The 13,254-nt window shown below is 37.4% G+C and overlaps 1 protein-coding gene across 2 annotated transcripts in view; it reads left to right on the top strand.

The window, feature by feature from the left end:
* LOC121383428 (cytosolic carboxypeptidase 1-like) overlaps positions 1-11,043 on the top strand; it is a 76,293-nt gene extending 65,250 nt beyond the window's left edge. For both annotated transcript variants that reach the window (XM_041513449.1, XM_041513457.1), the window contains exons 21-25: positions 719-848; positions 1,459-1,596; positions 5,048-5,224; positions 7,436-7,587; positions 10,422-11,043. In XM_041513449.1, the coding sequence (XP_041369383.1) occupies positions 719-848; positions 1,459-1,596; positions 5,048-5,224; positions 7,436-7,587; positions 10,422-10,605 (781 nt within the window). In that variant the 3' untranslated portion in view covers positions 10,606-11,043. The remainder of the gene's footprint in view (positions 1-718; positions 849-1,458; positions 1,597-5,047; positions 5,225-7,435; positions 7,588-10,421) is intronic.
* The last annotated feature ends 2,211 nt before the right edge of the window (positions 11,044-13,254 follow it).

Genomic DNA, 13,254 nt, shown 5'->3' with positions numbered 1-13,254 from the left:
TCACTTAAGTATAACTACAGTGAAACCTGTTTAAACCGGACCCTGAACATACCAAAATCCTGTCAAAACCGGCCAAATTTCATGGTCCCTAAATTTGTTCTTACTTTAACCATGTATTAGAAACCTAATAAAACCGGAACCTGTTAATTTCTGAAACCAGATTTATTTTTTGCTCAAATATAAGAAAGATACATAACAAAATTGTGATATATAGCAACATTATTATTAGTCCAGTCACAATTATTTGTCACAGTTACAAATTCGATGTCACGGGAAATAACTCTGAATTTTGAAATGCGACTCTCTAAACGCCAGATCCTGTCTAAACCAGATAAATATTACCCAAACAAGAGTCGGCTGTGTAATATCTGCTGCTTTCTATGGCATTTATAAAAGCAAGATGGTATAATCAGATAACAAAAATTAATTTGAATTTTAAATCCATTTAGTGATGAAGAATGCCTGATGTTTTGTTCCACAGTTTACAGTGGACAGAAAGAAAGAATTTGAAAACAGTTTTGTTTGACAAAAGTATGCGTGGAGATAGTTCCTTGTAAAATATAGCATAACATACTGAATCATGATTTAGTCCCTTTATTGTAAAAGAAATGAGATTGTTTCAATACTATTTTGAAGTATTACAAAATACTAAAAAGTCTTTTGAAAAACATTCCTTAAGTTTGGTAGATCATTGCAAAATTTAAAAATTTCTCGACAGTCATCGATGTTCACTAGTTGCAGAGGATTTGAACCGGCGATGGCATCGACCCTGTCCCAAGCTGCACCCTACAATCTACCACACAAAGGGTCTGCTCATGTATATGAACATGGTGAAAAAGACACCACTGGTAAGTTTGCTTTGTATGCTAATTACATGTAATATTAAATTTATTGTAACACAATTCTAAACTACAAGTCTTTCTACTGACATTTATTTAACTTGATTTACTATAATCTATTATTGTTTCATGTGAATGGTTTATTAATGGCTAGACTTAGAACTCGGTAGCCACATGGAGAACCATAGAACGTGGTATTGGAGCCATATAGGTAGCCTTAGAACTCGGTATTGGAGCCATATGGGTAGCCTTAGAACTCGGTAGCCACATGGAGAACCATAGAACTCGGTATTGGAGCCATATAGGTAGCCTTAGAACTCAGTATAGGAGCTATGTGGATTGTACAGAAACCTTATCTCACTGAGAATTGAAAAACCCTTCTCCTTTCCTGTTGTCACCATGTGGTTGTAAGCTTTTGATGTTATGCAATGAAAATGACGAGTATAACATGGTTGTTAACCTGACAAAGCTACACATGCAACAGTTGGCTGTTATAGAAGCTGCAGGCAGGCTTTTGTTCAAGGCAGCTAGCCTCTATTGTTTTCCAGATGTTCTAAGACCAGGCCCCTATTCCAAGATTTACAGTATTTATAAACAATAATTATGATTATGTTTTCAGGTTTTTTGTGACTACCATGGTCATTCACGCAAGAAAAATATTTTCATGTATGGATGCAGTCCAAATATGTCTTGGATCTTGAATGACACAAACAATCCAGCCAGCTCAGGTAACAAGATGGATGATTATGCTTTCAAGGTCAGTGTTCAGTTTTATTTATTTTATCTTACTATCAGTAATATATACAGCAGATTGTTAGATGTGCTTAAATTCAAAATTTCACGTCAGTTACATTTAGTTGTGTTCCCAAGTCATGCCGTTTACGCAATATACATACATGTACATGTACAACTAGCAGTTATATATACTGATAATCCGTTCTCACCATATACACACGTAGTATATATTGTATATCCATTTATCGTCCGTAAAAAACAAAGGATAATGGATCGTTTTAAGCCAGTGGATTTAACGAAGACACATAATATGTCTATAACATTTATTTGTCGGATCCTTTATCGAATATTTCAGACACTGCTCGGAAATGCTCCATAGACATAATGTTAATCAACAGACCAAGGATCCCCAGATTATGACATTATATTGGGAATAACCTTATGCAGGCAGTACACTTGGGTTGTGTTTTTTTTACTTGCCATTCAGGCGAGTCATGTCAGAGGTTTCTGAGTAGCCCCAAATTGTTTTTTTTAAGGGATTACCAATACATAAGACATCTTTGTGATGTCTGATGCATGGCAGTCGTGAAGAAAGTTAAATATGTATATAAAGTTCTACAACTTTATTTGAACAACACTTGCAATAATATTGCTGAGAAATGTGCCTTTGTGATCTGCTGTGGTGGTGGTGCTACAGAGAACTAGCATCCAAATCCTGTAACGGTAAACTGCTTTGGAAGCAGGGAAGTTGTTTCCTGGGTCAGAGTTGACTCCTACTTTGGATGTTGGTTTACCTCCACTGGTGGAGGTGGCATGCATTGTGGCGCTGGTGTTGGCGGAGAGAGTTTCTGTTGAGTGTTGTGTAGTTCCTTCCAGTTCAGATTCCCATCATCGAGATGAATGCCGGGTTGCCGGTTCCTCTGTGGAAGGTCATGGCGGTTCGAGTATGCCACCGGTTTAGGACCGCAGTTCTGCCTGCCAATTTTCTGGTGGAGGATTGTCTGTTGCCAACAGGTTTTCTGCTCTGTTGTGGGTGAAATGCTTGAGGTCTTGTCACCAGTGTTGATGAATCTTAATGTGGTGCACTTGGTCCAGGGCTTGGTGAAATGTTCCAGTTCATATTTATATAAATATCCGAAAGAGTCAGTTGAGCCGGCCCCACCAGTCCCGTTCTCTGCTTCTGCAGGGATACGGGAGACTTTGGCATTCTTAGGGGCTCTTGTTCCTACCCCGATGGTCCATCCTAACCTGTGCGATCGGGGTAGGGGTTCAAGGAAGTATCCCTCGTCTCCCTGGGCTGAGACTTGTTCTCAGGACCCGATGGCTACTGGCCGACTCCAGGAGCAGTCAAGGGGGGCCCAAGAAGCTGTTTTTGAGAGTTCATGGCATTGCTGCGAGAATCATCTCAAATGATGTTGATCTCTCAGGCACCGACTTCGGTCGCATTGCCACAAGTCCCCCCACACATACACATATATACGCAACCTGGTTTTCTGGTGCGGCCTAGGGTAGAGCAGTTTGTGGATTCGGGTGCAAGGCATCGATATACCCATGCAGGATCACTTCCTCAGGGGTCGGCGCACAGCGTGATCTTTTTGAGGAAGGAGTCTTCTTCGGAAGAGGAGTTTTTTCCCCCTGAGTTGAACTTCGGTTCAGGGGAGGTGTCTATGCCAGGCTCAGTGATCGATGAGGTCCCCTATTTGGCAGGTGTTTCGCCAGAGGAGGGATTCAGTCGCCAGGTGGTCCGTGGTTTTGATTGTGACCAAGTCCGACGGAAGCTCCACGGAAATTGAGCGCTGTGGTCAAGGAGTATACCCAGCAGCTTTAGTTACCGGATAACTGTGGTTGTGCATGGCCTCATCTTCATATAAGACTGTTGGATCAACCTTCCTTTTTCATTCAGTGGTTGTTTCCACTCTGGTGAAGGCAGACTGCCACCCACTGCCCATTGTCAGTGTGCTGCTCACTTAATTGGAGACTTGGAGAGGTTATTGAAACTACTCTTTCAAGTCAACAACCATTTACAAACTTTCCTATTTGGGTTGAACAAGGCTGTTGAAAGACTTCCTCCAATGGCGAATGGATGTTTCTTATGAAAATGTACCATTTCATATTTATGAAACAGATGAGTCAAAAATGTTTTGTAAATTTTTGTAGATAGTATAATGTATGATTGTGTAATTAATCTGGTTCTTGAATGTAAGCATTATGTGAAAGAAAGTGAAATTCACCAACCAACCAAACATCACCATTTTTAAACCAACCAATCAGTGGCTGTACATGTAGAAGCAATGTGCACATTGTGCAGATATAAAAAATAAAATAATACCCCATATATTTGAGCCCATATGGAAAATAAATTTGTAATATTTCAACATTTTTGTAATATCAAACTAGTGAGTCAACTAAAATGAAACTGTGAATATTATTAGGTCATGTCATAGGGCTTTACATGCACATTCAGAGCAAGCTGTTGTAGCGCACGCCTGTCTTGGGCACAAGAGCCGGCCTCGGCCGGCTCCTCCATCCAGGACAGGAAAGGGGGGTGGGGGGGTAATGGTGCTATGGAATTTTGAGTGGAGTGAGAATTATGCCAAAAGAGAAAAGGTGCACAAGTTTGATTGAGGAATTTGGGTACAATTTTGAACAGTCGGTCAAAAAGAAAGTTCCGGAGCTAATATAACATTAGTGAATCGAGAGTAGCTCGTTAGTTAGACCTCTATGATGCTGTTGTGTCTCCCTAGGTTGCCCATAGGGCCCTTAAAAGGGCTTGACTGCTTCTGGTCATTGCATGACAACCCAGGGGAGACTCGTCCAATTGTGTAAACACCGGTAGGCAAGGTGCTGTCGTTCCGGGGTTTTTCCAAATCTTGTTGTTGCAGTTAATGACGTCCTCCTCTTCAGTGTCACCAAGTACCAAGTAGACCACCAGCAGCAAGTATTTGGGGGTGGGATAGGGTAGGCTGGTATTCTTTTGTCCACCTTCCCCTGGGTGCAGTGCAATTTGTGTACTCGGAGCCGGTTTCTTTTGTCCAGCTCCTTATTATGGTACGTGCTGGGCCATTAAATGGGGGCGGGTGCATTGTTATCATTAGTCAATTCACCCTATGCACTGTTGCAGTTGTGCATGCTGTCTGTTTGTAAATCCTAGTTTGGTGTTAAGGTTGTTCCTATTGTCCTAAGTCCCTATTCTAATGTAATCAATAGCAATCCAGAGCCACCCATCTACCCCCTATCCTTGGATTATAATGAAATACGGGGGGGGGGGGGGGGGGGTTAATTATACTAGCCTAACTATCTAATAGAATATTATTATTTGGAAGTTATATTTATACATTGTAGATGTTGCTTTTACTCGCCTTCCTGTCATTTTCTTGATAATTATAACGGGTGATGCTCTATATTTTAAATTTTACTTATTTCGTTTTACTTCTTAAATCTGTTCTACATTGTAATCGTGTTATTTTATCTAGACATTGCCGAGACTTCTACAAACAAGTGCTCCAGGCTTCTCGATTCAGAACTGTAGTTTTGTTGTCGAGAGATCCAAAGAAACAACAGCCAGAGTAGTGGTATGGAGGCATATTGGCATCGTCCGGAGTTACACCATGGAGAGCAGCTATTGTGGATGTGATCAGGGAAAATACAGGGTAAGCCACTTAAATCTGTCTGTACACATCAAGAGCTGGTATTAAACATTAACCCTGGACCGGCCTCAATGGCATCGTGGTTAGGCCATCAGTCTACAGGCTGGTAGGTACTGTGTTCAGATCCCAGTCGGAGCATGGGATTTTAAATCCAGATACTGACTCCAAACCCTAAGTGAGTGCTCCGCAAGGCTCAATGGGTAGGCCATGGTTTGTCCTATCCTGCATGTGGGAAGCGCAAATAAAAGATCCCTTGCTGCCTGTCATAAAAGAGCAGCCTATGTGGCAACAGCGGGTTTTCTCTAAAAAAAATTACCTTATGTTTGACGTCCAATAGCCGATAATAAGATAAAAAATCAATGTGCTATAGTGGTGTCGTTAAATAAAATAAACTTTACTTTTTAAACATTAGCCCAACTAGTTTTAACATTTAAAATTTTTCAAAAGAAAAACAAAGTTACTTATTTTTTCTAATTATATGGCTAGACATAATGTCTATTACACATGTCTTCCAAAAGTAACTACACCGAAAGAATAAATTATAAAATTGTTGACTTCTCTAATGTTTGTAAATAGTGGACACAGCCAGTTCCAGTACTCAGCCCTCGGTATATACATTGCATGACCTGACCCCACTTAATTCACTTGCAAACATAAGTGCATGTGCAGTTTAGAAATTTGTTTTCTTTTAATTTAAATTACAGTGTTTTCACAAGATCTTTGTGTGCCATTCTTTTTCTGTTTAATATGTTAATTTAAGAAAGTGGTTTCAATGAAGTCTTAATTTAACGTTAATAAAGTTGTAATAACTTTAAATATTTTACACCACCTAATAAGTATCATTATAAATGCATTTAATAACTCTACACATGCTGGAAACAGTATATTTGTAAGAGTGCACTGTACACTGGTATTAAAACATTCTTATTGTCCGAACCAAATTGTTAACAACTACAAAAAATTACTCTCCTACCTTTAATTGCCGTTAGATTTCCTCTAAAGTTTGTCCAGACACAAATCGCAAAAAAACCCACTACAAATATACAGATTTCACACACGAAACTGCAACGATGTCGCCGATATCGTCTTTGCTGAGATTGCATAGGGAAAAATACATGCAGTTTTCTGCCGTCTGCCATGTTGCTTGTTTATGGAATATTCTTCACGAGGGGTGAAAGCCTCCAAAGTATGTGACACAATTAATATGAAATCAATGATCTCTAGTGGTATCATTAAAAAAAAATAATAATAATAAAAAAAATAATAATAATAATATGACGTCATCACGTTTGCTTTTATATCATAACATGTTATGACGTTGTTAGATTAAGTCCTATCCTTTCGCCCCTCTTGAAGAATATTCCCCAAAAAGTCAAAATGGCAGGTGGCACAAAATTACATGCTTTTTGCCCTATGCGCTCTCAGTGAAGTCGATATAGGTGACATAGTTATCAACTGGTATGTGAAATCTGTGTCATTGTAATGTTTTTTTCAAGATTTCTGTCTGGACAAACTTTGGAGGAAATCTAACGGCAATTAAAGGTAGGAGAGTAATTTTTCGTAGTTGTTAACAATTTGGTTCGGACAATAGATGGTTGTTGGGCAATCTCACTGCTTGCATATTCTCAGTCATTTTAAAAAATAATATTTTGAAGAACATGCATGCATGGTTGATGCAGCATGTACACTGACAGGTCCATTTAAATGTGGTCCAGTGACATGGATCTATTTTCTACACTGCTACATGCTTGGGTACATAGAAAGGTTGTTCTTCTGTCTGCATGTCCATCCATCTGTCTGTTCCACATAACAGTTTTCCGGATGTTTTTGTTATAATGCTTCTTAATGCTGAAATTTGGTTTGTACCTTTATCATACATGTATACTGTTAGAGATGACATTTGACTTTCAAAGCGATTTATCCATCTTTGACAGAGTTATGGCCCTTGCACTGAGCTAGGAGATACGAAAATGTGTTTTCCAGACTCTTTTTTTTTCATAATGCCTCAAGATATTGAGCTGAAATTTTGTGTATAACTTTATCATGTTGATTGGCCCATTTTTTCACATTTTTTGGTGTACTATTTTTGTGTGCATTTTTGAAAACAATCAGTTGAGAAATAAATAACTTGTAGTAAATTACATAGTATGAAAAAAGGCTTTCCCTGTGGGATGGACTATAGTTCCTATTTATTAATTGGTTACCATATTGCAGGATCAGCACATGAACACACGCATTTTGGAAGAAATGGGCCAAAAGTTTTGTGAAGCTCTCGTTCGAATGTCCAAAACTTTTTTGACATACAACAAACGTCGAAGCCTGAAAAACAGTCAATCACTGCAAGAATCACATACAACTGAATCAGTGTAAGTTATACATGTCTGAATCAGTGTAAGTTATACATGTCTGAATCAGTGTAAGATATACATGTCTGAATCAGTGTAAGTTATACATGTCTGAATCAGTGTAAGTTACTAATGTCCGAATCAGTGTAAGTTATACATGTCTGAATGAGCGTAAGTTATACATGTCTGAATGAGCGTAAGTTATACATGTCTGAATGAGCGTAAGTTATACATTTCTGAATCAGTGTAGTTATACATGTCTGAATCAGTGTACGTTATACATGTCTGAATCAGTGTAAGTTATACATGTCTGAATCAGTGTAGTTATAAATGTCTGAATCAATGTAAGTTATACATGTCTCAATCAGTGTAAGTTATAAATGTCTGAATCGGTGTAAGTTATACATGTCTCAATCAGTGTAAGTTATAAATGTCTGAATCGGTGTAAGTTATACATGTCTCAATCAGTGTAAGTTATAAATGTCTGAATTGGTGTAAGTTATGCATGTCTGAATCAGTGTAGTTATACATGTCTGAATCATTGTAAGTTATACATGTCTGAATCAATGTAAGTTATACATGTCTGAATCATTGTAAGTTATACATGTCTGAATCAATGTAAGTTATACATGTCTGAATCAATGTAAGTTATACATGTTGAATCAGTGTAAGTTATACATTTCTGAATCGGTGTAAGTTATACATGGCTGAATCGGTGTAAGTTATACATGTCTGAATCAGTGTAGTTATAAATGTCTGAATCAGTGTAAGTTATACATGTCTGAATCAGTGTAGTTATAAATGTCTGAATCAGTGTAAGTTATACATGTCTGAATCGGTGTAAGTTATAAATGTCTGAATCAGTGTAAGTTAGACATGTCTGAATCAGTGTAAGTTATACATGTCTGAATCAGTGTAAGTTATAAATGTTTGAATCAGTGTAAGTTATACATGTCTGAATCAGTGTAGTTCTACATGTCTGAATCAGTGTAAGTTATACATGTCTGAATCAATGTAGTTATACATGTCTGAATTAATGTAAGTTACACATGTCTGAATCAGTGTAGTCTTTAATGCCTTTAAAGGTAGACTAAACTCCAACAAGAGCCTTATGTGTTGGAAAGATGCATACCCGGACCACCAACACATACTGACACTTTAAAGGTAGACTAAACTCCAACAAGAGCCTTATGTGTTGGAAAGATGCATACCCGGACCACCAACACATACTGACACTTTAAAGGTAGACTAAACTCCAACAAGAGCCTTATGTGTTGGAAAGATGCATACCCGGACCACCAACACATACTGACACTTTAAAGGTACACTAAACTCCAACAAGAGCCTTATGTGTTGGAAAGATGCATACCCGGACCACCAACACATACTGACACTTTAGCAAATGAAAAACGTGTAATTTTAGTTAATAAAAAAACATGATTATTCCTGCTAACTGGGGGCAGCCATTTTGTTTTGTTTTTGTGACGTCCGGTGGGATAGCTTGGGGCGAAGTGATGTCAGCTCCTGACCATCTCCTGTATGTACAGTGTAAACAAAAGCAGTAATTTTCGACAAGGCGCTTCTCTTTGATCAATCAAATATATTTCAAGTTGCATTAACGGAACAAAATGGGGTTATAGTATTTTTCTCTGTTTAATAATCCAAAGAAAAAATGTACACTATTAGGCCTATTGATATGCTACGTTGGAGCAAAAACGACAAACCACGATACCCAAGTGATAATTTTCTTTTCTTTGGGACTACGTAATTGGTCAGTTCTGTGGTTTTAGATGGAAAAGTCTACTTAATCAATAGTTTTACAGAACTATTTACAGTAATAAACCACGTCCATTACAATTTTAGGGGCGACAGGTAATATTTCACAATACCGGTATGTATTTTTGTGTCTAGACCGAGTCAATTAATTGGCTCGTCTGGTTACCAATCAAATACACACCTGCCAATCAGGAATCACAGGTAGAAGCAACTAACAGCATAGACCAATTAACTGTGTATCATTTCAGTATGTACATGTAGGTTAATGCATGGGCAAAACATTGTTAATTGTTTCGACTTGTTGTGTAGCCACTTTGATAATGGTATTTTATTTTGTATTGAAAAATAATATATATAGTGCTGGATATACTTATTGCTGGCTTACTGGGATGTGTATTATTACAGAACATTGCAATGTATGACTATTTATCATCCCGCAAAAAATTCGTAGATTGTGTTTCTCTAGTTCTAAGGCTCATTCCTGACGTTACGTGTTAAGTATTACGTAACCACCAGCTCGCCAGAGGGCGTACTCACTGAGATGGTACAAAATGGCTGCGCCCGTTATATATAATAGCCATCACATTTAACCATTTTATTAATTAACTATACGATTATACGTGTTGATATTAAGCAATAATGTGCATTATATATCGTTGAATATGCATACCAGGCCAAATGCCTTAATTGTCCTCTCCTTTAAGAATTTGTCTAACATGGCAATTTAAAGCAAAATTGCCATGAGTGAAATGGACTACCGACGGCAAATTAAGCCTGCCCATGGCAATTGAAAAAAAGAGAAGACTTTTGCAGCAAATAAATAAGACTGAAAGATTATTCTGCTCTATGTAGAAATATTTTAAATGTACTAATGTTATATACTGGCAGGTAATGTACACCAGGTGGAAATTTGTTTGCAATTATTGAGGAGCGTTACCGACGGCTCTTATGTGCAATCAGTGATGCTCCTGGCCTCTGGCAATTTATACCTCAACCACGGCAATTGCCGTCGGTGCCGTCGTTAAGTTCAAGGCCTGTGATTATTAAACTAATATTATGTTTACGTTGTTTTGTTTCAGAACTGACATTGAAGATGATGAGGACATTCTTGAAAGTGTTACCACTGTCAGTGGAAGCTATCAAGATGATGAATTAAATCTTGGGGCAACTAGTCTCTTCGATATGGACCTCAATGGCTCAGACAGCGAGGAAGATTATGCGGAAGATGACGAAGAGGCTAATGATGAAGAAAACTTGCCATAGACGACCACCTGGTGCATTTACAGCAAAGATTATACTCATCACGTGAAATGTACTTTGCGTTGATAATACGTACAAAAGGAGGGCTCAAGTCCTGATGATGAAACTCATCAAATATACTGTGATAATGCTGATGACATACATGTACATACATATAGTGATTTTAATTCTAATATTAAATTTTATAATCGGATCTTGTACATTTGGTGATATATCGGTGTGTACATACATGTTATATTATATTATACTCTCTATCCTAAAGTGTGTTTATTGTTGGCCAATTGTACCCTTTTAACTTCACATCCAACACTCTTTTGAGTTCAAATGAACGATTACTGACTGTCTCTATTGTCTTTTATTTTACAGATTTTCATTTCTTTACAAATATTAGCCATGACTGCTGTGTAACTATATCGTATGTATATAAAGATTATTATATGAGCTTATGTGTCATACTGATTTGACAAAACAAGTGTCAGGATTCTTGTATTGTCTGAGAGAGAGAGAGAGAGAGAGAGAGAGAGAGAGAGAGAGAGAGAGAGAGAGAGAGAGAGAGAGAGAGAGAGATCTATATATATATATATATATATATATATATATATATATAGATAGATAGAGAGATTTTGATTGATTGATTGATTGATTAATGCATGAATCCTGACACGAGTTTCATAAAGTCCATACGACTCCCACGTGAGTGTAATAATTTCTTTATTGTCCTTATTATTATTTTTTTATGAATATCAAAGACCGTGTAAAGATAGTTCAAATGTGACTAGTTGGTGACGAAATGAAGTAATTTTGGTAAGCAACATCATTATAGAAAATTACATCTAATGAACAACCAATGACAAAACAAAATCCAGTTACAATGAACGTAATTTTAGTCATGAAATATAAAATGTAATTACAAATTTCACATATACACAGAGCTAAGACTGGAAAAACAATGACATGTCATGATGTCGCTTCCTAAAATTACGTCATTTGTTGATTGCATGATTTGATTACTTGTTATTACACATGTGCTTCATATGGTTTTTATTAACTCGGTTGTGTTGAACCATATGGATAATAAAATAGTATATTATAGGAAGAGTCGCATACTATGGCTGGCTCATTATGACCTAGTTTTCATGCACCACTGAGCATTAATTAAAATATCTTGCCTGCTGCAATAATTTATACTGTGTAGGGAGCATTTATGTAGAGTCATCAAACTTGATTTCGTAGTACCCGGAACACAGTGTATAGTATAGCATAATTTCATTACTGTGATCTATATTTTACAGTACACAACAAAACAAATATATTAAATGCCCATCTATGGCAGGCGCGGATCTAGGAGGAGGCACTGAGGGGCATGCACCCCCCTTTTTCTGCCATCAAAGAGTTTTTAAAAAAAGGCCTGTTGGGGGGAAAAAACTTTTACCATGCCTGGTGCCCCCTCACAAACTGGATCCACACCTGTATGGAGTGGACAGGGTGTCTTTAGTAGGGCATATATGGGCTCAATTTGCAATGGCCAGAAGTGATGACAGTTTGTGTGGATATGACATTGTGTTCAAGTCCAGTATACAATCTATGTATGTGGTGATTGATACTAAAGGTTTACTCTGTAGAATCTACATGTACACGGTTCTTTAACATGGGTTGTGCATCTCGATGTTGAAAAATATAGAGTTATTTGCAGATCAAAAAGTTAAACCTGTATTTTGTTTATCACTGCAGTCATGCCAGGGCCAAGCTGTGCTTTTATCTAGGTTACCTCCAGTTAAATAACCCGAGTTATATCACTGTGTTGTCAAGTAAATAACCCGGGTTATATCACTGTGTTGTCAAGTAAATAACCCGGGTTATATCACTGTGTTGTCAAGTAAATAACCCGAGTTATATCACTGTGTTGTCAAGTAAATAACCCGGGTTATATCACTGTGTTGTCAAGTAAATAACCCGGGTTATATCACTGTGTTGTCAAGTAAATAACCCGAGTTATATCACTGTGTTGTCAAGTAAATAACCCGGGTTATATCACTGTGTTGTCAAGTAAATAACCCGGGTTATATCACTGTGTTGTCAAGTAAATAACCCGGGTTATATCACTGTGTTGTCAAGTAAATAACCCGAGTTATATCACTGTGTTGTCAAGTAAACAACCCGGGTTATATAATTCTGCTGTGCCTTCGCTTCATTTACTTCTACCTCTGGTAACATGATACGACTTTGTGAAACTAAAAATATAAACAAATCAACCAAAATTATATATTATTAAAAAAAAAAAAAAAAAAAACAATTATAGGCAAAATCTGTAAACATTTGTGATTTTACAAAAATTCTGTTCACCAGCCTATAAATAGGGTTTGTGTGTGGTAGTATATGTTGTTATGTTGTGTGTTTGTGGTGCTAAAAGGAATGACAACAATATAGAATGTTAATATACTAGTGTAAGGCCAGAACAAGTAAAATAAGTAATTATGATTGAAATTACAGGCTGTGCATTTAACAGGATTTCATGCTTCCGCAGATCCCAGATTTTGGGATGGAAACATAAGATTGTAACTATGACTTGGAATCACAAAATATTTATATTACATCAATTTACAATTCCGGCTGTCGGCATCCTAAACCAAAGTCCAAAAATTCAATATCTGC

Source organism: Gigantopelta aegis, chromosome 2 (genome assembly GCF_016097555.1).
Source record: "Gigantopelta aegis isolate Gae_Host chromosome 2, Gae_host_genome, whole genome shotgun sequence".
NCBI classification, from domain to species: domain Eukaryota; kingdom Metazoa; phylum Mollusca; class Gastropoda; order Neomphalida; family Peltospiridae; genus Gigantopelta; species Gigantopelta aegis.
The sequence above is the reverse complement of the archived record's forward strand: the minus strand, read 5'-3'. Positions and strand labels throughout refer to the sequence as shown.